The following is a 25,314-nucleotide window of genomic DNA, read 5'->3' as shown; positions in this document are numbered from 1 at the left end:
CATGCTTTTAGCTTTCTCAATACGCTATTGATCCTATCACTTATCTGGACAAGTTGAGAAAATTGGGGGGGGGGGGGGGGGGGGAACAGAGAATGAAAAATGAAAGGGAGATAACTGTGTGAATTTTACCGTCATTTGTTTCAAAATGCATTTACTATTTTAAAAAAAGGCACAAGTTGAAATCGAACTCGGGCCGACATGCTAACCACTCTGCTAGTGAGGTACTATATGAAGATTGTTTAGTTATATATTGTTTCTTATCTTATATAATACAGACGTTACTTCAAAAAAATACGATGATTACGTCCTAGGCGTCATGCATTCAGTCATGCATATTAACCAATGACTAAATTCTGCCAAGTCACTGGTTTTCCTGGCTGGCTCAGGCTACCCATTCCATGCTCTAATAGCACTAGAGAAGAAGGAGCATTTGTACAAATTTGTCCTGGTATATGGGATGATGGGAGTCACCGCATCTTTGTGTCTTTCAGAGTATTTTATTAAATTTTGTTTTTGTATTTCAAGATTATGGTTCAGTGTTTTATGTATAATTGCTACTTTACTTTTGAGTCTTCTGTCCTGAAGGCTTTCTAAATTTAGTAATTTTACTAAAGGTGTTAACTCTAGTCCAGGGGTGGGCAACATCTTGGTATCGAGGGCCGCATTAAAAAAAGTTTAGTAATGGCGGGCCGTATATACTTTTAAATATATATATAAATATATCTTAGAAAGATAAGCTTGCTGTGAAGAATATCTTTTAATTCATATATACACTGTATTACGATTTTTTTACGTTGCTGTTGTCTTTTTATATCACAATATCCCCACACATATACAGTTGTACTTATTGTGCAGTATTTTACTTTTTACACTCGTGCATAATGTTCCGAAACTTTGAAACTATCTTACTAGTTGTTACCCCTGTGTGTGACTGCTGTCAAATTACAGTCAGTCAACATTGACCAGTGATTATACTTGTTTAGTTTCCACAAAAAAAGCTTGCTCACTGAATGAGACAATTTATGTTCCGGAAGTTAAATGTCGGGACGAGCGAAGCCTTCCCTTGTGGAGCATCACCAGAGAATGCTGACCATGTCCTTCAATGGTGCATACTAAATCAAGGGACCTGAACAAGACTCTCGAAAGACTATTCGGAGAACTGCCTGATCTAGAAACCACTTCGCGGTTCATCTCAGATATAGGATTACTGATCTGAACCCTTCAACAAGCAAAATGAGAACGAAGAAGAAGAACAGATGTATGTGTACCCAAATATTGTGAACAGCGCAAAGGTTTTTTAAGTGTGGAAATACAGCCTCTGGCACCCATAAAACTCCCGTGGTAGTTATGACTGGAACTTCTCTTTGCTTTGAGTTATGTCCTCTGGAGCTGAATCGGCTTCTCTTAATAAGTGTTGTACTTTTAATCATTTCACTAAAGATAGTTTCACCTTTCAGCAAAGGAAAATGACAAAAAACTTTTTTTTTTTGCTTGCCTGTAGAAATGGAAAAGCCTTGTTTGAAAAGATTTAAGATGCATTTACATTTCATATGTAAACAATCAATTGCAAATGTGATTATACATTAGATTATTTATTCATAAATCAGAACTACCCGTGACTTACTCCCCTAGTTCTAGTAAATTTTATTATTATTTTGTGTCTTGGTAATTAAATGTTTGATTTCTATGCAACGTTGTGCAAACTTTCATGTTTCAAGTTTATGGTTCTCAGTCAAAGATCGAGCTCCATCAGTTGTTACACTTGCCATCTTGTTCCAAGCCTACCCAACACTCAGACATTGTGTCTTGAATTAAGTGTATTGATGTATAGCCAATAAGCATTATCTTCGTTTACTTCATCTTTTTATAATGAGACAGTTTCAATAATTTATATAGATGTTTTTTTTTAAACATTTGCATTTTTATATCTATATACTGTGGGCACACCTAATTTCTGTAGATGTCGGCGGGCCGCATAAAACCCCTAGGCGGGCCGCATGTGGCCCGCGGGCCGTAATTTGCCCACCCCATGCTCTAGTCGATTTAGAGCGGCAACCTATAAAGGAGACTTATTCAGCTTATACCACCACTTCAGTCAAGTACAATATCTTTCCCTAGCTCGGTATATCAAACAAAATAAGAAATTACCAAATAGTTAATTAACTCATTGGTTATTTATTTATTGCTTCTTGTGTTGGCAGGTAAAAGAAATAATTTCGCAAAATTTCAGATTGGTCTCGGAGAAAAAACGTGCAAGTCGTGTAGGCCTACAAGCTTTTACATGACAGACAGACAGACAGCGTGACTTGATATAAAGCTTTTTAAAAAAACAAACAACTTGCTCATGATCTTCTAAATTATTATGGAGACGAAGGATTTGAAAAGTCAACAGAATTTCATGCCACTCCTCTGATATAAAAAAAAAAGGAGATCATAAAACGGATCCAGGAAATTTTAAAAGTGTATTTTCTCTAGACGACGTTATATAGGCATACATCCGACATATATGTAGATCAAGCCTAAAAGTAGAACAGCAAAGTGGACTTAAAATGTGCATGCTGGTGTACACTATTGTACATGGTAATTTGAGTTTTCCTCGTATTCCCAATTGTTTTATTTTTCCAGGAATATCTTTGGGTAATTCCGAAAAAATCTCATTGGATAAGGATGAATTTGTTGAAGCATGGTTGAAGTGGTTGAAGTATTAAACAAAATAAAAAGGTAATACATCGATTTTCTATTGTATATTTTAGGGTACATACAATTAAGGTACAATAGAATATACTATTATTATTATACTCTCATGGCTAAGTCTTTAAAGTGAAAGTTAAAAATTATAATATTACCTATTTAAATAAGAAAGAAAATTCTATATTAGTTATCTTATATAATTGTATTTTAATTTTAATATGGATGGGTTGCGCAGATATAGATTCCAGTTCTAATCTAGAAGCAAATTTGAAAAAAAAATTTAAAAGAAGTCTCCACCTTGTAGATTAGATTTTTAATGCATTTAAGACAAAGCAAAAGACATGAACACTAGCAAGCTATTTCCAGCTATATAAATTAGATCTAAGTGCTTCTCCTGGCACCCTCCGCATCCTCTTGGTTAGATCATAAATAGATATGGGCCTAATTATATATATATCAAAAGCCCTATATATATATATATATATATATATATATATATATATATATATATATATATATATATATATATATATATATATATATATATATATATATATATATATATATATAATATACAGGGCTTTTTTTGATGACTGTACGCACCTCACCCTTTTCATGTGGGGAATTTTTTTTACTTTTCATGTATTTTAACGTTTATTATTAATTTATTAGTAGTTATAAGTTAGGCAATCCATCACTATATTATAAGTACCGACACCAATTTTTTTTTTTTTTTTTTTTTTTTTTACAAAAAAGTACAGTAGCCTATATATATTATCTAAACCTTTTGAAAAATCATCAATTAGTCCTATTAGTTGTGTTTCACATGATCTATATTTCCTAAAGCCATGTTGGTATGGTGTGAGGACATTATGTTTGTCTAAGTGGTTTATGATGTTGCTACATATTATGTGTTCTAGGATTTTACATGTGATGCTGGTAAGTGATACTGGTCTGTAGTTTCCTGGGTCAGATTTTTTTCCTTTTTTAAATAGGGGGGTGGCATTAGCTTCCTTCCAGTCCGTTGGTACTCTGCCCTGGTTAAGTGAAGCCTGAAAGAGTATTTTGAACACTGGGCCTGCGGTACGAGTGACACAGTGTGTAAGAAAGCGGCAGTTCAAGACCGGAGAGCGTTGAGACCAGGACTGTTAGTCGGCCATGAAGTCGGTCCTGGTCGAGTCCTCAAGTGTTATGTACGAGTCCAGGAAGAAATAGAGACAGTAGAGTTGTGTACGGTGATGTACAATGTAACATTTTAGTTGTTGATGTGTTGCCAATTGTGTCGTATTGGCTGTCTTCTACTTATTCACTCATTATTAAAGTACCAGATTATTGTGGAGCTCTTGTTGTCAGGTTGTTGATGTGTTGTGTTGTGTTTAGCAGTGTTTACAGAAGGCCTGATTAGGAGAGAATCGTAACAATATATATATATTTATATTTATTTAGGGGTGCACCGGATAGTACTTTTTGATATCCGGCCGGGGCCGGATATGACCGGATACCTAAGTGCCGGATACCTAAGTGTCTTGTTAATAGCTTGTGTTGCTGAACATTTTACGAAACTGTTAAATAACATTCCTATATTGTTTGGTTTTATTTTTTTTCCTTTTATATACGTTATTGTTTTAAACTCTGTTACTGATTGATTTCTTCAAGCTTAACAGTATTTCTAAAAATCAGTATAGCATGACTGTGTCTGTGTGTATGTACGATGCCACCAACTGTAAAGGATGTGTGTAGGAAGGTCAATGTAAATAATGTTAGTATATATTTAACTAGTTACTAATGTAAATCTCATAAGTAAAGTGCAATCTGCCTTGTATAGTGGTCGGATGTATGTGTTCATGAATTTCAGACCAACAACCTGGTCAGATATACCTAGTGAGCCTACACATGTAGTCCTAGTGTAGTGTGTATAGTTCTTTGTGTTAACCATTGTTTTTTCCTTGAGCATACGCACGCAATAGAGTTAGGTGTCAGTCAAAAAAGATAACACATTGGCATGGTCAGTCAAGCATGTAGATAAATTATACCCGTCCACTAGTTAGAGGTCAAGGGTTGTTTTTTTTTTTTACGCTCCAGCATATTGTTTCTTTGTTTGCTAGATCTAACTGCGGTACTATTATTCAATTTATTTTATGCGATTTTAAAATTTACTGTAAGGTTTTCCGTTATTTATTAAGTCAAAAGAATTAAACAATGAAATTAGCTTTCATTCGAAAGATTTTAATACATGGCAAAAAAATACACACACGCAAACATGCACATCTTTGTTTTATTGTATTGTGCAAAGAACGTACGTAAGAAATATTAAATGCAAAGAACGTATGTTAGAAACATCTTCCTTAATTATTACTTATTAATTATTTTATTTGTGGTTTCAGTAACTGTTACAAAAGGGAACGATAGTAAGCCTATGGATGTGAGGTGTGTAAAAGTTATCCTAGCCTGATACACAGTGGCTAAGTACGCATCTTAAGTAAAACAAAATAGTAATAACAAGGAGTTAATTGACTGTCACAAATTATTAAGAATATTATCAAATCAAGACACATTTTGGCAAAAGAATATTCAAGTTAACACGTTAGAAAAATTATTTAACCGTAATATTTATTGACAGTGTAATATCCTTTGTTAGCACGTTGTGGTTTTTCATTCTGGCTTAAAAATGGTCAATGTCTATCAATAAATTGGGTGTCAAGGACCAAAGAAATAAAATAAAGAGTAGGGGGTGTTTAGCTCGTGTCTTCTACAAAATAATTAGTTACTGGCTTACTGGGCTATATAATCTCGCGGTTTGTGTTCTGTGTAGCTAAAGGTCACTCGTTTAGGTGCATGTGATCTTTAGTCCAGCTTACTAATTGAGATTTATGTTCAAGTAACTCGGCACACTTGAAAAGGTGTGGCCTCTAGCCCAACCACGTGATTAAGATTTTTCTCCAAATAAGCAAACTCTTTTGTCCGGATACCCGTGTAGATGTTTGGCTTGAAGTCCAGTTCCCCCCCCCCCCCAATTAAGATTAATTACTAAGTAAACAAACATAGTTCCCCGTGTGACCTCTAGAGAGTGCTTACGTCCATCGTATCTGACTTGTGGTCACCTGTCAATCAATGAACTCAATGTGATGGACTAAACAAATAAAATGGGGAGGGAGTTGTTCATCTGGAAATATACCTGGTTACCTTAGAGGTGTGGCTATGGTAGTCCAGCCCCCCTAAAAAAGATTAACTACTAAATAAACAAACTTAGTTCCCTCGAAAGGTGTGACCTCAAGAGAGTGTCAATACGCTGACATTAAACCTACGTCCTTCGTATTTAACTTGTGGTCACCTGCCTATAAAAAAAACTCAATGTGATGGACTAAACAAACAAAAGGGGGTGGGAGTTGTTCATCTCTACCTCTGGAGATATACCCGCACAGCTAGACAGACGTCTGGTCAGCATGACGTAGTCAAGGAATGTAGCATTTTAACATGTTAACTTACTTACTCAAAGGTCAAGACAAATTGAAAAAAGTGTCAGCCATTGCTGCTCTGTATGTAAAGTAAAGTTTCATTTCTATTTATATTAAGTTATTAACACGCCTTGTCTTTATAATAAACGATGTTTGGTGCATATTCATAATGGCTCTATTTTTAAGCACATTATTTTGTTTGAATATAAACATTAATACATTATACAACAGACATTAATGGAACGAGGTCCACTTTATGCATATTAAATAGGTGTATTTTTTACTATCCGGTTTACTATCCGGTAGTGATATCCGACCGGAGCCGAATAGCACCGGATAGTAAAAAAATGCCGGATATTCGGCAGAAGCCGGAGCCGGAGCGACTATCCGGTGCACCCATAATACATATATATATATATATATATATATATATATATATATATATATATATATATATATATATATATATATATATATATATATATATACATTAGGTAGGTTACACTTACTAGATCTACTTAGGAACCAAACTAATATAGGCTTTTATATAAATAGGCATAACGTAAAATAAGACAACCACATTTATCCATCGATGCAAACATTTTGTTGGCTACATAATACTCTCTGTACATTGTCAAAATATCTTCAAATCAATTAACTTCTTGTAAACAGTAACTAAGTAGTGCTTTCACTGAATTACAGGGTAAGCTATTATTGTAATTAACTAGAATAAGCTAATTTGATGTTGGTGGTGTTAGGGAGTGTATGTGTGTTGTTGTGACGGTGGGAAGATGTTAGCGATTGGTTGTGAATGATGCCACATAGGTAGAATTGTCGTCACTTGGTCTTAGATAGGTGAGACGACTCCAGAACGTGAGACTGAAAGGTTGTGCTATAGCAGTGAGTTCGATTTTGTTCAAAGATAATATTACTAAAGTCCACTACATTCATTTCATTTATCACAAGTTGATTTGTCTATATTATAAATAATGTTCTGTTTAATATTGTTTGCAAGGAAGTTATTGAGGTCATTTGAAGTTTCATTAGTTAAGATATATACACCGGTTTAGTTGTCTACCAGTAGTTTGGTGCTACAAGTCAACGATCGTCAACAACAGATGGCTGACCATGTAGGCCTTCGCTTTATTATAGGCTTGCAATCCTTTGCAGCTTGCACTATAAAGGCTGTGCAATATTCTATATGCAAGTTAATCTTCAAATACAAAAACAAAATTTAATAAAATACTCTGAAAGACACAAAGATAAAGGCACATTCCTCGTCCCATATGCTAGGACAAATTTGTACAAATACTCCTTCTTCCCTAGTGCTATTAGAGCATGGAATGGGTTGCCTGAGCTAGCCAGGAAAACCAGTGACTTGGCAGAATTTAAGTCATTGGTTAATATGCATGACTAAATGCATGACGCGTAGGACGTAATCATCTTCTTTTTTGAAGTAACGTCTGTATTATATAAGATAAGATAAGATAGTTGTGACGATTTGTTTTCATTTGCACATTTTTGTAAGTACCTGGTGACAGAGACTCGCTCGGTTGAACGATTTTTCATGATATTATATTTACCTGAACTCATTTTGGAAAAACCGAATAATTGTGTATATCAGTATATATTCTATTAGTTTTAATGTCATTGTACAAGGCATGTGGAACAGAAACTCTTGTAAGAGGCCCTATAGTCCTCACGTAGAGTCTTTTTCCATTGCAGCTATTGTGTTAAGAAATAATTGGCCTATTATTGGCTTGGAAAAAGGGGGGGGGGCGGGAGCAGGTTTCGCTCACTATGCCTTTATTCAGACATTTAATATAGTAGTAGTAACTTTTGCTATGCTCCATATTCATTACGGCTTATGCACCTCACGTGACCATTAGTGGCCAACCACTGGAAATTGTTGACCATTTTTGCTATCTTGGCTCCATCATCTTCTACAATGTTCTACTGGATAAAGACATCAACAAAAAGATAGTCCAGGCAATGGGCACCATGTCACGGTATATATATAATTAGGCGAGATATTTCTTAAGGCCGCGGCCGCACCGTTCACCCCGATAACCGGATAACATTTCCCCTAGATGGCGTGTTGTGTCTACGCTTAAAAGGCAAAACACCGTGGACACTATCCAATCTGCGGGCTCCACCTGTCACTGCAGATTGATCTATTTCATCTCCACTGCAAACTGTAACCCAAATTTTGTTGTGCCTTGTTCTACACTCTGTTTTCGTATGGCTGCAGGTCTTTGGTGTACAATACAAGTTTGAAATCGGCCTACGAGTTGTGTCCGTCATTTATATCTTCTGTGCCAAACCCACACATGTATAATATCAAGGATTTGTAAGGAAAATTTGTATGGACTAAAATAAGATTTAAAATGATTATATGTATTTTTTCTTCCAATTATTACTGAATGTCTATATTTATTCAATTCGTAATTTCGTCATAGTTTTTAAAAAGGCAAAACAAAAATAATAATATCGCCCTACTGCTGTCTCATAATCTAAAAAAAAAATTGAAATAGAAAAACAAAGAAAATTTGGGAAAATAGTCTTGAAGATTAAGCGTTTATGGAAGTTGTCCAACAAACCAATATACCCTTTGTTATATCATCCTAGGGGATAATAACAACTGCCCTTATCATTCCTAGGATTATTCTCGTTGCCTGTCAGAGGGTGGTACTGCTGTAGACCTGCCACATCACCAGAAAATCCTCAGTGGAAACTGATAAAGGGACTACAATGAATTTTTGTTTCTCTTTAACAAAGCTCGACCCTGGCAGCGCCAGAGATTGAATACTCGTTCGTTTCTAACATAATAATAATATAGATAATTTTCATGACAACTTTTCAATATCTTATCAAAATCTGAAGATGATTACGTCCTGCGCGTCATGCATTTAGTCATGCATATTAACCAATGACCTAAATTCTGCTAAGTCACTGGTTTTCCTGGCTAGCTAAGGCAGCCCATTCCATGCTCTAATAGCGCTAGGGAAGAAAGAACATTTGTACAAATTTGTCCTAGCATATGGAACGAGGAATGTGCCTTTATCTTTGTGTCTTTCTGTGCGGTGTGACAATACATTTTATAAAAGTTCAGAAAAATTTTCTTCATTAATTATTGAATTCACCAAAATTACATTTTTGCGTTTTGCGGATAGTATTAAATACTTTTTAAAATACTTTAAATTAAAAGTTGTAAGCATCCTTCTACTTTTGAGCCACAAGCACAATAATTACAATCAAAACAATTTTTTTAAAATGTATATTTCATGACAGAATCTCAACTGAAAATGGCGCTGACCCCAGAAATTGTAGAGCAAGAAACCCAAAGTGTACTTTTTATATTTTTTGATGAACGCATGCAAAGAGATGGCATTGAGAAAACTGCAGAAATGCAGCAACTACTGGACTCAGAGGTGACCGGATGTAAGCCATTGTTTCTTTCAATATTCGATTTTCAAAATATTTTTATTTTCTGTGATTCTGTGAAAGCATTTTTCAGTGATAATTGCGTTATTATTTTTTTTTTATTTCTCCATAAACATAAAGAACAGTTATTAACAATAATTTATGACATGCCTACTCATCGGTAGTTCATTGAAGCTATATCTGAAAGCTTTTCCATGAACATCGACAGGAAAATGCTTGATAAAATGTATATATATAATTTCATCATTAGGTCTGAAATGCAGATTGATGGTTGACAATTTAGCGTTAGTGATAGTCTGTTAACATTAGTGGTTGTAACTTAGAGTTAGTGCTATAGAACATTGTTATATATATATACATATATATGTGTGTGTATAAATATATATGGATATTGATTTAGTGAAGTACTCCTAAACAACTAAGTTGGAGAAAGTTGTAAGGCATCCATAGGAGTGTGACAAGGATGCACTCTCGGACTCTCCACAGCTCAATGCATATTTCTAGAGTATATTCTGATGAAAACTCAAGAAGAATTTACTCCTACCTTGACCATAAATCGGCGGTCTGTTTCCAATCTCAGGTTTACAGATGATTTAGACCTGACTGGAAAAAAATGCAGACCAGGTCAACAATTTTACTTCCAAACTGTATAGGTTTATTCCAGCTAGAGCAGTTGGCATTGACATTAGTGCTGAAAAAAAAAAGGTAATGACTAGTCTGTGGTGGAGTTAGTAGGAGGTAGAGCATAAAGTTGAAAGGCCAAACATTATATGATATTGACTGTTTAAATACCTTGGCTTAAACATAACAAGAGATGGAGATTGAGTAGTGAAAAATCTGGAAGAGTAACATCATTGAAGGAAAATTAATACTGTTGTCTTTGTTAGTGGTCTCTGCACTTCTATATAGTTGACAAAGTTGGACGTTGAACGCTGAGTCTGAAAGAAAAATTCAACCTTTTGATAGTAAGCGCTACATAATACTGCTGGGTGTCAGATACCGGGAAAAGAAAGCAAATGAGAAAGCAAATGAGTTTGTACTTTAACAAGAACACTCTTACTGGCTAAAGGGATGAACTCTTTAACACTGTGAACAACGAAAGCTGAGCTGGTTTGATCCTATTGTAAGACATGACGCACTTTCAAAAGTCATCCTTCAAGGTGGAGCACGAAGAAAGGGACGTCAAAAGAAAAGATGGATCGACTCTGTGTGAAAGAATGGACCGGCCTCTCTCTTGATACTCTGCCAAGTACAGCTGCTGGCCAGAAAAAGTGGAGGGATTTGGTTAGGTGAACAGTCACAGCTACCCTACGACCAAAGTCAAGGGACAGAAGAAATAAGAAGAAAATCACAAGGGCTATTTCCAGATGTCTGCGAGGTCTGCGGCAGGTGCACAGGATGAAGCTAAAAATACACAGACGCTCTTTCAGACTAATGGTTTAATTTGCTATTGGCTAAATGAATACCGATCTAGAGACAAGCGAACTTAACTCATACGAAAAAGCTTGACACGTTAGTTCAAAATGCTATGGAAAAGGCTATCCTTATATCAAACATATCTGCAATTATAACTTTCCTACATTTTAACAATTATTATCAATACAATGTCATAAGCAACTAAAGTTGTTCAAGCTGATGCATATCAGCAGTTAATAATCAATCGTTCTTGAAAGATGGATAAATAAAAGAAAAACTAACGCGATATGGCATAGTTATGCTTTTTGTTGCTGCTTGTCTGTAGATCGAAATACTAAACTACTTATTAACAAGGTTACAAAAACAGTTTTTGTGGAAAAAACAAACTCAAAATCGGCCCCCAAAGTGATTCAGCCAGGCATGTAAAAAGGCAGGTTTCAACATTTTCAGAAAGAACATAAGAATGAAATTCTATCAAAGAAAAAAGAAGAGAAGAATGGAGAAAGAAGGTTGACAGATCTTGTGTGGTGCCCCAGCGGTTCAAAAGACCAAAGGATAGTTGAAAGTGAATATAAAGTTAGATGTGAACCTGGCCTAACTAATGTCTTATAATGAATATCCAATTGATTTAATTGTTTTGTAAAGGGTCAATCTCTTATTCAAATCAAATCCCCAAGTAAAAAAGCATTTCGTAAAATCCTTAAGTTAACTGTAGTTCAGTGTTCCATCGGTACGGAGTAGCACTGCGGTTCACGCGATAATATGAAAAACTACTTATTAATTGTTGTTTTAAATTATGTCCAACTTATATGCATACTAAATAAATTTTTTCTCTTTAAAAAAATAAACATTTTTTTGTGTGTGTAAATGTAGTAGCTAGTATGACAGAACTTAACTTAGCAATACCTTTGTAAAAAAAATATTTTTTTTTGACAAAAAATCTAAAACTATTTGCATAAATGTGTTAAAAATATGGTATATAGTCATCTCCCCTACTTAAGTGCCTCCAGTGTTTGTTCCTATTAATAGTGAATAGTTGTAAAAGTGGCGTGTTTTTATGAAAAAACTGCTTGCATAAGTGATTTTAAAAATAAGGATTTTACGCTTTCAGAAAAGAAAAAAGTAGCCGTTGCATCAGAACTTTGGATGGATGGACTAAAATATTAGGATGTCGGATTCTCACTATCTTTTCTAGTTTACGAGATCTAAATGGGACGGATGGACGGACGGACGGACAGACGTTCCACACAAAACTAATAGCGTCTTTTCCCCTTTCGGGAGCCGCTAAAAATACGTGGTTCAATTATGGAACTATACTAAACTGGTTCAATGTTTGATCATTTCTTTTTCAGCACAAAACATGGCCACATACAAACAATATGCAAGTATGGTGTTATTAGTTGCGGATGAAATAGATAGCAAATACAATACAAAGATACAAGAGTAAGTTCCAGTATTAATTTTCTAGATTTATAACCTGCATAGTGCAGCTAGAATATAGATCTATCTGTTATTTAAACTTAATGTGCTATTGTTCATTTGTTTTGTTTCCCATGTTTCGGATGTTCCTAAAGAGCTGAAGCTAATTCACTTCCTAGTCCAAACCTTCCACAGGACGACGAGGGATGGGAGCGGGCAGGGTCTGAACCCAGGACCACCGATTAGTCCGAACGACAGTCCAGCGCGCAAACCGCACGACCAGGCAGCCATCCGCTGCTTTAATTTAGATCTATCTGTTATGTATAATTAGTGCGCTACAAGTGCTTTACATTCGATTTAGATCTTATCTTATATAATATAGACGTTACTTCAAAAAGATGTTTACGTCCTATGCGTGTTCCTATGTCATGCATGTTAACCAATGAATTAAATTCTGCCCAGTCGCTGGTTTTCCTGGCTAGCTCAGGCAACCCATTCCATGCTCTAATAGCACTAGGAAAGAAGGAGTATTTATACAAATTTGTCCTAGCATATGGAACGAGGAGTGTGCCTTTATCTTTGTGTCTTTCTGATTATTTAATTAGGTTTTGTTTTTGTATTTAAAAATTATGGTTCAGTGTTTTATGTATTTTTGAGTTAAATAAATTGAAGTAATATAAACACATTTTATTTTCGTTCAATTCTAAAATGAATGTTTATTGTCACCAAAAGTCTTGCAAGCACAGTTCCTCCGAATGCAGAAAGGGAAATAATAAAACAGGTAGCCGAAGAAATACTCTCAGGAGGTATCACATGGGGCAAGATTGCGGCTTTGTTTTTATTCACCTACAAAGTTTGTATACGGGTAATTAAATTTTTTTGTCACACTACACTAAGTGGCTATGAACATAAAAGGTCTCTATTCTCTATCATACATGATTAAAGTTTTAGGAAAGTTACATAAAAAAAAAGAAAAGTTCCTCTTTCTGACCTTGTGGGCAGATATTTTAAAAGTCACCTGATTCTGTGGCCTACGGTTAACTAGGGTGTCATGTGGCCAGCACAACAACCAACCGCCTTTACATTTCCCCAACAAATTAGAGCTGGGTGGACTCGAAGATCCCGAAATTAAAAATCCCAGGATTCGAACCCCGTACCCCGGTTCGGGAGTCAAGCGCTTTACCACTCAACCTCCGCGCCTCCTGAAAGTAACATCACCAGGAGATAAATATTACATGATTACGAACAGAATTTCAACAATGCAACTTCATCAGAAATTGAATTAACAATTTCGGCTCTAGTTGCTAATCTAATCTACCTAATTAAACATGCAAGTGTCAATTTAATAACAAAATAACAAAACTATCACATGAGTATTCCCTCGAACCCCGAACAAAAATTCTTATTTGCTGTCATTCTCTTTAGTAACTTTCAATTGTAAACAAAAGTCCCTGGAGACATATGTTTGGATAAAATAACTTATAAAATTTTTCATTTTGTTTTTTAAGGTTTTAGATAGATTTCCTCTAATCACGAATATCATCAACATAGTTCTTGACTTTATGGCTGTTCGTGTTGTCCATTGGATAATTCAGAAAGGCGGATGGGTAAGTACTTGTAATTATCATACTTACAAAATACTTTACAAAAACAAGTCTTCTATTGTGGTAATAGGAATACTTCGGAATATTCTTATACTTACGGAGCACAAATTGAACACATTTTATCGGTATTTTATCACAGATAGATTATAGCCCTTCCTACTTTCAAACAAGGTTCCTACATTATGCAACAAGTTGCCAAAACTAAAAAATAAAATGATACATAACTTTAACTTGATTATTGTTTCCGAATACGGGAATCTTGTTTGGGCTAGCTGGCTCAAATGTCTACATAATAATAAGGTGTTTGATTCTTACATATGTTGTTGTGATACCATAAAATTAGTTGTTGTTTTTTATGCAATGTATCTTTTGGAAAATGAATAAAAAAAAAAAGATATTGTATACACAAGCCTCCCCATGTTCATAATGCAACACACCATCCATAAAAACGTCTGTGTGTGTATGTGTCCCAGATCTGTTGGACTTTACTAGTAAATAAAGACAATGACCTTCAAAACTTCGGAGAGCAGGCATTTCTGGTGAGATGTAAGCCCATGTGGATTGTATGGCTTAAAATGTATGCGGACTTTCATGCGATTAGGGCAGGAAAAAGGACAAGCAAATGAAGGCAAGAACTATGAACGATTTCTGAACAAAGCTTTTACATTTGTCAAAAACATTAATGTTTTTAGGAAACTTCGAGCTTCCATAGAAACTAAAGACAGTTCCTTTCGAAAGAATCTCAATATCAAGGACTTCGATTGTGTCTACAATAAAAGACAAAAGTCAACAAACAAAAAAAAACCTAGTGATTTGGGAAAGCGGTCATAGTAATAAAGTTTTTTGGAACCTTGAGCCTGGAACCTTGAGTCTGTATACAATGACGTGGAACACATGATTTAGTGATGTGCACGAACTGTTTTTTTGTGTTGATTAGCCCATTTTGTGGTACTTAAAAACAGTTTTAGAAATTCAAACGCACCAACAAAAACATTTATTTTTCTTGAAACCTGTGGGCTTCTATAGGAAACAAGGACAGATCTTTCCGAAAGAATCCCACTATCTTCGTTCGTCTACAACAGAGGACAATGGACAACCACGTGATCGCCAAGTTTGGACAGTTTATGAACAATGTTAACGTGACCTGTTGTGTAAACCATGAACTTACGTTGGTGTTTTATGTGTTGATGGCAATGTATTCTCTTCAGTACTGAATAAAAAAAAAAAAGAAAAGACTGACCATGAACTATATATATATATATATATATATATATATATATATATATATATATATATATATATATATATAGTTCGTCCATCGTGGTTCGATGATGACCACTTTGTCATTCAGGGGGCTGAGGGCTTTGCACTGGGGTTTTATGGCTCCTCATGTGGCTGGTGAGACCTATGTGAGTCCGGAATGTTCGGCCGCACACTTGGCAGGTTATTCCAGATGGAGATAGTATCGTGGGCCTTGCTTTTCTTCTCTGGCGTTTTTCTTCTGCCAGCATTGTTCTTTTTTCCTCAGTAACCTGTGCGCCAGTTTTCACAGCGCGACGCCATGATGCTCTGTCATGTGCCTCTGTCTCCCAGGTGCCTGGGTCTATGCTGAACGCCTTCAGAGAAGCTTTCAGGGTGTCACTGAAGCGATTTCTTTGACCACCTTGCGAGCGCTTTCCTTCGCTTAGTTGGCCATACAAGAACTATATACAACTTCTCAATAACCTCGACTGCTCAACGTGGATGCGTTAACCCGTTTGTCTTGTGTGTTATTGTAAGTGAAAGTATTAACTGAATAAACCAAAAAAAAAAAGGATACACCTATTATTTTTTTTAATTTGCCAACTTTGATTGTAGTCACATAGCTGTGTGTATTACTTATGGCTAAATACATTTTCAGCACGATTTTTTTTTAACACCTGAATTTTAAAATATAAAAAGCATCAAGAACTGGACAAAATATAAGAATATCTGCTTTACAAAAAAAAGACTGACCAAATTACCGACATCTGCTGGCATATTCTTTTTCTTCTTTGTAATTGTCATATGAGTTGACTCTAAGAAGATTCCTCCGCCAGCCTGTCCGAGTGGAATCCAAGCAGATGTATATTAATTACATCCTTATCAGCGATGTCTCATATTCCAAATCGGGTGTCCGCCATGAAACGGCCTCTTGAGGAACGGTGTGTGGATAGTGCCAAGGAATTAGGCTTTTTTTTTTTTCATCCCCGCAAGTGCAATGGACTCGGTCCTTTGGGTTCCTGGATTCGACATGTTTTACTGAGTTATGTAGAACCAAACATCACTACTCCCTTTCCCACCTAAATTTTGCACGATCTTCAGAAGCGTATGACAATTTATACACCTCGTCACTATTTCTTTACAATTAGGCTTTCTGTCTTCATTTTGTTTTACTATATGCATAATACAAAGTCAATATGCCTAACCAAGTGTTCTATACACATTGTCTTCTACAGAAATCCATTCAAGAAAACATGATCAGACCTCTACCAGATATATTCAGGATCAGCCTCGGGGTAGTTTTCTTGTCTGTTGGTGTATTTCTTTTGTTCTGGTATCGGAAATAACGACGTATTCAAGCCTTACAGACAGACCTATATATAGAATGGCCATAATTCGTTCATTTTCAAATGATATCTAAATCAATAGTAAAAAAAACCCAAACAAACGCAAAAGACATTCAGTTTTAACAGACCACAAACAAGAGTCCCATATTCCTTACCGTTTATACAAAAAAGAAGGTTCTATACTTTCTTAGCAATCATTCTTATATGTATACTTCACGCTAAAGTCGTGATATTATATTATGTGTTTGAATCTCAAAATAATTGTTTTATCATTGTTAGCATAGTTTCATGTTTAGATCTAGATTTTAGTTGGAATCTGGCGATTCTCATACATGGCGAAAAATCTAAAAATAGTATACATTGTGGTAGTTCCGGTGTATATGAAAAGTAAGTGTGGGTAAATTATCTCCTACGGGGGATGACCGCATGGTAAAGGCGATCTTTTTTTTTTTTTGATGACCTTAAAGAAGTTTAGGCGTAAAAGTAAAGGAGCCTTCCCCACCCCCCCCCCCACCCCTGGGAAGCGACATAAAGATCACATCAGGCCGCCCTCGCTGACATAAAGATCACATCAGGCCGCCCTCGCTGACATAAAGATCACATCAGGCCGCCCTCGCTGACATAAAGATCACATCAGGCCGCCCTCACTGACATAAAGATCACATCAGGCCGCCCTCGCTGACATAAAGATCACATCAGGCCGCCCTCGCTGACATAAAGATCACATCAGGCTGCCCTCACTGGCATAAAGATCACATCAGGCCTCATTTGCCCTCACTGGCATAAAGATCACATCAGGCCGCCCTCACTGACATAAAGATCACATCAGGCCGCCCTCACTGGCATAAAGATCACATCAGGCCGCCCTCACTGACATAAAGATCACATCAGGCCGCCCTCACTGGCAAAAAGGTCACATCAGGCCTCATTTGCCCTCACTGGCATAAAGATCACATCAGGCCTCATTTGCCCTCACTGGCATAGACGCAAGTAGTTATCAACAGATGACCTCTTAAAAGAGACAGCTGAAGAGTTCTCAAGAGGGTCGCCGAACAAACATTTTAGACTTTAAGATGAGACCTTGCCGCAGACAGGCGCAGACGTCGAAAAAAAAACTGAGATAGACCCCTAGCGGACAGCGGCTTTATTGCATTACATTTGGCAAATTATATAGGTCGCATCTGGGCTTGGGAGATCTGGTGAAATACTGTAGAATATAAGACAACGCCCTATAAAAGTCTTGATTTAGATTAAAACAGTTCTTTATCTTCTTATCTTATCTTATATAATACAGAAGTTACTTCAAAAAAGAAGATCATTACGCCCTACGCGTCATGCATTCAGTCATGCATATTAACCAATGACTTAAATTCTGCCGAGTCACTGGTTTTCATGGCCAGCTCAGGCACCCCATTCCATGCCCTAATAGCGCTAGGGAAGAATGAGCATTTGTACACATTTGTCCTAGCATATGGAAGTTCTATGTGACTTTATCTTTGTGTCTTTCTGAGTATTTTATTAAATTTTGTTTTTGTATTTGAAGATTATGGTTTAGTGTTTTATGTATAATTGCTACTTTACTTTTGAGTCTTCTGTCCTGAAGGTTTTCTAAATTTAGTGATTTTACTAAAGGATTTACTCTAGTCAAATGTAAATATTCGTTTGTTATGAATCTCACTGCTCTATTTTGTGTCTGTTCCAGTTTCTTAATGTTTTCTTGAGTTGAGATGTCCAAACAGAGGATGCATATTCTATTATTGGCCTAACCAAGGTTAAATAACATTTTAGTTTTATGTTCTTATTTGATTCATAGAAATTTCTTTTAATGAACCCTAATGCTTTGTTTGATTATGTTTTTATTATTATTATGTTTTTATTAAACATAATCAAAGTTATCCAGAACCTCTACAAGGATGCCACCAGTGCGGTGTACTTCAACAATAATATTGGGGACTGGTTCAAAACCACAGTTGGAGTAAGACAAGGCTGCCTACTGTCACCAATACTCTTCAATATCTTCCTTGAAAGGATAATGGAAGATGTCCTCGAGGGCTATGAAGGTACTGTTAGCATTGAAGGAAGAAGAATTACTAACTTGCGCTTCGCAGATGACATTGACGGCCTAGCAGGGACAGAAGAAGAACTAGCTGACCTGGTGATGCGCATTGACAAGACTTCCGCAGCACAAGAAATGCAAATAAATGCAAAAAATCTCAAATTATGACCAATAGCCCTCAGGGCTTTAAAAGAGGCATCAGTATTGGAGGTGAAAAGCTAACTAGTGTTAACAGCTTCAAATACCTCGTAGCTATTGTCTCAGATGAGGGAACAAAACCCGAACTATTGGCCCGAATAGCACAGTTCACAGCAGCCCTTTCAAAACTTAAAATAATATGGAAAGATAAGGGCTTAGCCCTTGGCACCAAAATCAGACTGATGCGCTCTCTGGTCATGGCCACATTTTTATATGCTTGCGAGTCGTGGACGTTGAATGCAGAGCTTGAGAGAGAAGGATCCTAGCAATGGAATTGAGATGCTATAGAAGGATCCTAGGCATTGTTTCGTAACTGACAGACAAGATCTATCTAATTTATATCTAAATCTAATTCTGATTTATTTATTCTAATTTATTGACAACATTGTTTACCCTTTCCCCCCTAACTGACGAGACCAACGTTGATTCGACCCATTAAATAAAATTAATTTTTGATTTTATAAACTTTAATTTGTGTTATATAAAAAGATCATGCATTCTTCTATAATTATATACCTATATAACATTTCCTGATTACATGGAAAAAAGTTCTTTGAAGTTTAATCATAACAGGGTAGTGAACACACAGATGAGCAAAATGAATAATTCCATCGGAACGTAGAAGGTAATTTCGGAGAGAAAGAGTTAAACTAGACATTACATTCCTGGCAGGTTTTCGTTCGGACCCAGTAGGTCTTCTTATCGACTCTGCTTTATTACCGCTAGTTAGTTGCCTATTTGTTGTTGTTTTTTGTGTTGTGCCACTGTCATAAAGTGAAACTCTAAGGAGTCCTCCATTACGCGTTTATTCTGTTCTACAGACGGAGGAGCTAGGAAAATTGGACTCAGTGGTGCAAAAAAGCGTGCCATACGAAAAATGGCCGGCCCCTCTACCACCAAAGAGAAAGCCACCTTGACCTGCAATATATGTGGACGGGAGTGTCTCTCCAAAAATAGGGCTACACAGTCATATGAAAAAGTGCTCGAGATGAACCATAGCCGTTCTACGACTGAAGGAGGCCAATGGAATAAGTACACACAAAATGATAGCACAGCTTTTAAAAAGCAAAGATGATCAACTCGTCCTTTGTTGTGTGCACACCTGATGCACCAATCGGATGGCTGCCTGGTCGTGCGGTTTGTGCGCTGGACTGTCGTTCGGATTTATCGACGGTCGAGGGTTCAAACCCTGCCCGCTCCCATCCCCCGTCGTCCTGCGGGAGGTTTGGACTAGGAAGTAAACTATCTTCAACTCTGAAGGAACATCCGAAACATGTAAAACAAAACAAATAAGTGTACTATTTATAATTTTCCCCCTATGAATGAGAATCTCAAATAGATTTATGAATATTAGGAGAACAAATATTTTAAGCTTATATATGTATGTGTAGGCCTATTTTCTCTATATGATGTGTGTGTGGTTCAAACACACAAAACAAGGAATTAGTTAAATCAAAAAAAAAATATTTTAAAGCACTGTAAAAATCATTTATTTGTATGAATTTTGGATCTATTTTTTATTTGCATTTTTTTATTACCACATTATTTTTCTTAATAAAAAATATATATTAATACTACATCTAGAACCTTGTGTTTTTTGTAATGATAATTATTATCTTTATTGTTCGTGAGGAAATTAGTTTTACAATTGTGCATTTAAAGAAAACATAATTAAAGCAAACGTTTGTACGATAGCACACGAGATATCTTTTATTATCTTATAAATTACAGATGTTACTTCAAAAAAAAAAAAAGAAGATTATTAGGCCTACGTCCTACGCGTGTTCCTAGGTAAATCTAGTCATGCACGTTAATCAATGACTTAAATTCTGCTAAGTCATTTGTTTTCCTGGCTCGCTCAGGCAACCCATTCTATGCTCAAATAGCACTAGGAAAGAAGGAGCATTTATAGTGTTGAGCCCTAGCATATGCAACGAGGAATGTACCTTTATCTTTGTGTCTTTCTGAGTATTTTATTAGGTTTTGAATTTGAAGAATATCGTTCAGTGTTTCGTGTATAATTGCTACTTTATTTTTAAGTCTTCTATCCTGAAGGCTTTCTCAATTTAGTACCCCAGTTTTTCATTAACATTACATTACATGCAAAATTTACAACATTCAGTTAACAGATAAGATAAGATAACTTTTATTGATCAAATCAAATGGAAATTCGGTTTGACTACAATTGACAACCTCAGCGTAACTACTGTACAATAACAATATAGATGCACATGTAAATTGACTTTGTTACATATTGTTCATTAATTGTCAAAGGAACAAAAGAGTTTTTGTGTTTATTTGTTCTTGTAATCGGTGTCTGATATCATCTTTGTGGTGGTAACATGTTCTAATCGTATAGAAGAGGGGGATTTTTCATGCATAAAATGTTTATAGTTTTCTTAGCAATTGCTGTTCTCCATTAAGTGTCAAAGTGTCCAACGGAAACGCTTTAAAGACCAGTTTAGGCGACAACTTGCTTAAACTGATAGAGAAGAGAGCAACTGGCTTCGGAACTAGACAGCTGGAGGTCGGGAAACACCTTTGAGACCATAAGAAAATAAGCTGCTTATGACAGACGAAGACGGCGAATAGAAAATTCAAATCGATCACCGGCGGACAATCGTTATGCCTGCTCTGGATGTGGCAAAATATATAGGTAGTAGCTGGGCCTCGTAGTACGGAAAATACTGCATTCTTTATTAATAGGTTGGACTCGAAGACAGATCTTGTTGATATTTTTAAAAAGAAAAACGAAAAAAAAATTTAATCAGTAGCCTAACCTTCTGTTACAGATTGATGCTTACAGAGAGTTCATACGTAGAGACAAAAAAAAAGCAAGCATTTTTTTTTGGTATAATTCATTTACAAACTCAAGAACACTTATTGGTGGGTAGTCACCATTTTGAGGGTAAATAAACCGAAAATTTTCCTATAAAGACAAATTGAAATGGACAAGTTGAAATTGATATCCGGTTAGAGGAGTGCAACTCTTGTATCATTATACTATTTCAGTCCATCACAATGCTTTCGAAATGAATAAAAGTATGACGATCTTGGTCCATTCTTTTTTTTTTTGAATCCCCCCCCCCCGTTGTTACTCTAGTTCCTAGTCCTTTTTCTTCAATATAATACAGCTTGAGTTGTATTGTTACTTGTTTTAAAACTTGAATTGCACAAACCAAGTACAGTTGTTACTCTAGTTCCTAGTCCTCCTTTCCTAATATAATACAGCTAGAGTTGTATTGTTACTTGTTTTAAAACTTGAATTGCACAAACCAAGTACAGTTGTTACTCTAGTTCCTAGTCCTCCCCCTGTAATATAATACAGCTAAAGTTGCAGTGTCACCTGTTTTAAAACTTGAATTGCACAAACCAAGTACAGTTGTTACTCTAGTTCCTAGTACTCATCTCCCAGTATAATACAGCTAGAGTTGTAGTGTCACTTGTTTTAAAACTTCAATTGCACAAACCAAGTACAGTTGTTACTCTAGTTCCTAGTCCTCCTTTCCTAATATAATACAGCTAGAGTTGTATTGTCACTTGTTTTAAAACTTGAATTGCACAAACCAAGTACAGTTGTTACTCTAGTTCCTAGTCCTCCTTTCCTAATATAATACAGCTAAAGTTGCAGCGTCACCTGTTTTAAAACTTGAATTGCACAAACCAAGTACAGTTGTTACTCTAGTTCCTAGTCCTCCCTTCCTAATATAATACAGCTTGAGTTGTAGTGTCACTTGTTTTAAAACGTGAATTGCACAAACCAAGTACAGTTGTTACTCTAGTTCCTAGTCCTCTTCCCCCAGTATAATACAGCTAAAGTTGCAGTGTCACTTGTTTTAAAACGTGAATTGCACAAACCAAGTACAGTTGTTACTCTAGTTCCTAGTCCTCTTCCCCCAGTATAATACAGCTAAAGTTGCAGTGTCACCTGTTTTAAAACTTGAATTGCACAAACCAAGTACAGTTGTTACTCTAGTTCCTAGTCCTCTACCCCTAGTATAACCCTTCAATATAATACAGCTAGAGCTGTAGTGTCACCTGTTTTAAAACGTGAATTGCACAAACCAAGTACAGTTGTTACTCTAGTTCCTATTCCACATTCTGCAATATAATACAGCTCGAGTTGTAGTGTCACTTGTTTTAAAACGTGAATTGCACAAACCAAGTACAATTCAATCCAGACGCGTTTTAGTCTAAATCGAAAGTTAATGCAGACTTTAAATAAATGGTGACTCTAGCAGACAGGATTTCCACCTTGATGATGAGGAAGTAGTTTTCCAAATCTCAAGGGAGGAAATCAAAAATTGTCTTTAAAAGGGAGACAACAAAAGAAACAATATAAAAGTTTAAATGCCTATGTTCGCATAAGTGTGTACACACATAGATGTGTATGCATGTTCGATAGAAGTTAATATAAAGAACTGGGGTAATGTAGCAAAGCACAAAGGAAACAACCATAAGCAATGTAGACAAAGTGGAAAAAAAATGTGACTACGATGTTTAAAATGTTTTAATATCATTTAAGTTTCTACTTTCACTCTTTGATTGTTTCTATTTAATTACCTATTGTTGACATTCTCACCACATATATTTTAAGACTTAAATTTCAAAAATATTCATTATATGCTATTGGAAAAAAATAACGCCATATACAAAGCAATTTAAAACGTTCAAATATTATGACAACCTAATTGTAACTATATGCATTGCTATGTTTTGCAATCATTGTACTTTAAAATATAACTACTTCATTTGTACGCTTACTAATAAAATATGCACCTTTTTTTTTTTTTATTAAAAAAAAAAAAAAAAAAAAAAAAAAAAAAGAAGCCCAATAAAGAGGCCAATAGCCCAAAAAAGAGGCAATGCCCAAAAAAGAGGCAAAGAAAAGAGGCAAAGGCCCAAGGATTCCTAGGATGTAAACAGCTCGACAACTGAAGTCAAAAGCTAAAAAGCTGAGGTATCCAAAAAAAAAAAAAAAAAAAAAAAATAAATAAATAAATGGTACGCAGTGGCCGAGGGTTAGAGCGAAGCCAGCGATGATGACAGTGGCGTAGCTAGGGACTCTGGGGCCCGGGAATCTTTTTAGGGACCCCTGTCATTTGATATTCGACATCATGACATGAAATTATTGCGTTATGTTTAATGTAAAAGCAAATTTAGGGGCCCCGGGGGATTTTCAATTTTGGACTCCTCCCAACCTAGCTACGCCCCTGGTTGATGAGCTCAATTCTAGTGAAGGCAGACGCTTTTAGTTTTTGGTTCTTTTAGGACGTTCTGACTCTACATAATATTAGTTGGGTAAAGTAACGACGTCACTTGACGTTGCAACATTTTCAGTCTTTTCCTGCGTCTGGAGTGTTTACAATTAGCGATCCAGGACCCACCCACCTCTATGCTAGCCATCCACGTGGGCATGGGCGCCCGCAGGGGGGGGGGGTGCAAGGGTTAGGGGTTTCACCCCTCCCCCCCCCCCCCCCCCGTAATCTGGGCAGCCAAATTCTAGCCATTTTTTTGCACCATCATATCAATCAAAATCTAATTGACAACTGAACAAGTAGTGCTTCCACTGGTGACTGAAGTACAGTTGTAGTAGACTAGCCTCAGGCTTATCAGGGATTGATGGCTGACAATGTACATGCACCCCTCTGTATTCTGAGTAACCAACTTTTAGCCAGTTTTTACACCTTCAAATCAATTAACTTCTGCTAAGAAGCAACTTAACATGTAGGCCTAATGCTTCCACTGAAATAAAGTTAATAAGGATAAGCTATTAATGTAATAAACCAGAATATGCTAAACTGCAGTTCATGTCCGACCATGTGCGCTTTATTATAGGCTTGCAATTCAATATCCCAAAGCATGTTAGTTGTGACGATTTGTTTTCATTTTTACGCTTACACGGTTATCAATATATTTAGTAAAGCCTAGAATATGATAAAAGTTTTTTTTTTTGGTCTTGGAGGACTAATCCTTGCCAGCTATCTTTCGATTTGATGAAATTTTCTTTAAACAAGATTGAAGAGTACAGTTGTATTGGTAAATGTATTTACGTCTTGCGGAGTAGTGGTCATTGTTAGCGCTAAGGCTTAATAAAGTAGCAGGTTATATAAGGCGGGTTAAAAGAGGTTCCATTTTTTAAAATCTAACATTCATGTGTTGTTAAGAGCAAAATAATCGCTCTATATTCTATAAGATGTATAAAGTAGATAATGCCTTTTTTGAAAGGTAATTTTTATGTTTTTCTTGATTAAATTTACTTTTAATCTCTTTCTCTGGAAGTAAAATAACCCATGTAATTTTCTGAATAAGGGGATGTAATTTAACGTTATCAATAGTTTCATTATTGAAATAGTTACTTCCCTTTATGTAAGAAATAACGTTAGGTTGAGTTCTTTCTATTAATAACACGGCCTTTGGTCCACTTCAGTCGTGACGTCATA

The 25,314-nt window shown here is 36.0% G+C and overlaps 1 protein-coding gene across 4 annotated transcripts; it reads left to right on the top strand.

The window, feature by feature from the left end:
- Positions 1-2,614: 2,614 nt before the first annotated feature.
- Positions 2,615-20,450, top strand: LOC106079683 (apoptosis regulator BAX-like). Of its 4 annotated transcripts, none has more exons than XM_056041680.1 (6): positions 2,615-2,721; positions 9,438-9,587; positions 12,359-12,449; positions 13,158-13,290; positions 13,934-14,032; positions 16,507-20,450. In XM_056041680.1, the coding sequence occupies exons 2-6, from the start codon at positions 9,452-9,454 to the stop codon at positions 16,615-16,617; spliced, it is 570 nt and encodes a 189-aa protein (XP_055897655.1). In that variant the 5' UTR covers positions 2,615-2,721; positions 9,438-9,451; the 3' UTR covers positions 16,618-20,450. The 4 variants fall into 4 exon arrangements, with proteins under 4 accessions (XP_055897655.1, XP_055897654.1, XP_055897656.1 ...); XM_056041679.1 differs by lacking the exon at positions 2,615-2,721 and adding an exon at positions 3,742-4,044; XM_056041681.1 differs by lacking the exon at positions 2,615-2,721 and adding an exon at positions 3,752-3,921.
- The last annotated feature ends 4,864 nt before the right edge of the window (positions 20,451-25,314 follow it).

This window comes from Biomphalaria glabrata, chromosome 9 (assembly GCF_947242115.1).
Source record: "Biomphalaria glabrata chromosome 9, xgBioGlab47.1, whole genome shotgun sequence".
Classification (NCBI taxonomy): domain Eukaryota; kingdom Metazoa; phylum Mollusca; class Gastropoda; family Planorbidae; genus Biomphalaria; species Biomphalaria glabrata.
Note: the sequence above shows the minus strand (reverse complement) of the source record. Positions and strands in the feature narration are given on the sequence as shown.

Bases quoted from the DNA above. Each gene is read 5' to 3' on its own strand.
- LOC106079683 (XM_056041679.1), top strand. From the start codon at position 3,957: ATGTGTTGCCAATTGTGTCGTATTGGCTGTCTTCTACTTATTCACTCA. The intron at 4,045-9,437 runs GTTGTTGATGTG...ATTTCATGACAG, and splicing joins TGTGGAGCTCTTGTTGTCAG to AATCTCAACTGAAAATGGCG. The intron at 14,033-16,506 runs GTAAGTACTTGT...TGTCTTCTACAG, and splicing joins TAATTCAGAAAGGCGGATGG to AAATCCATTCAAGAAAACAT.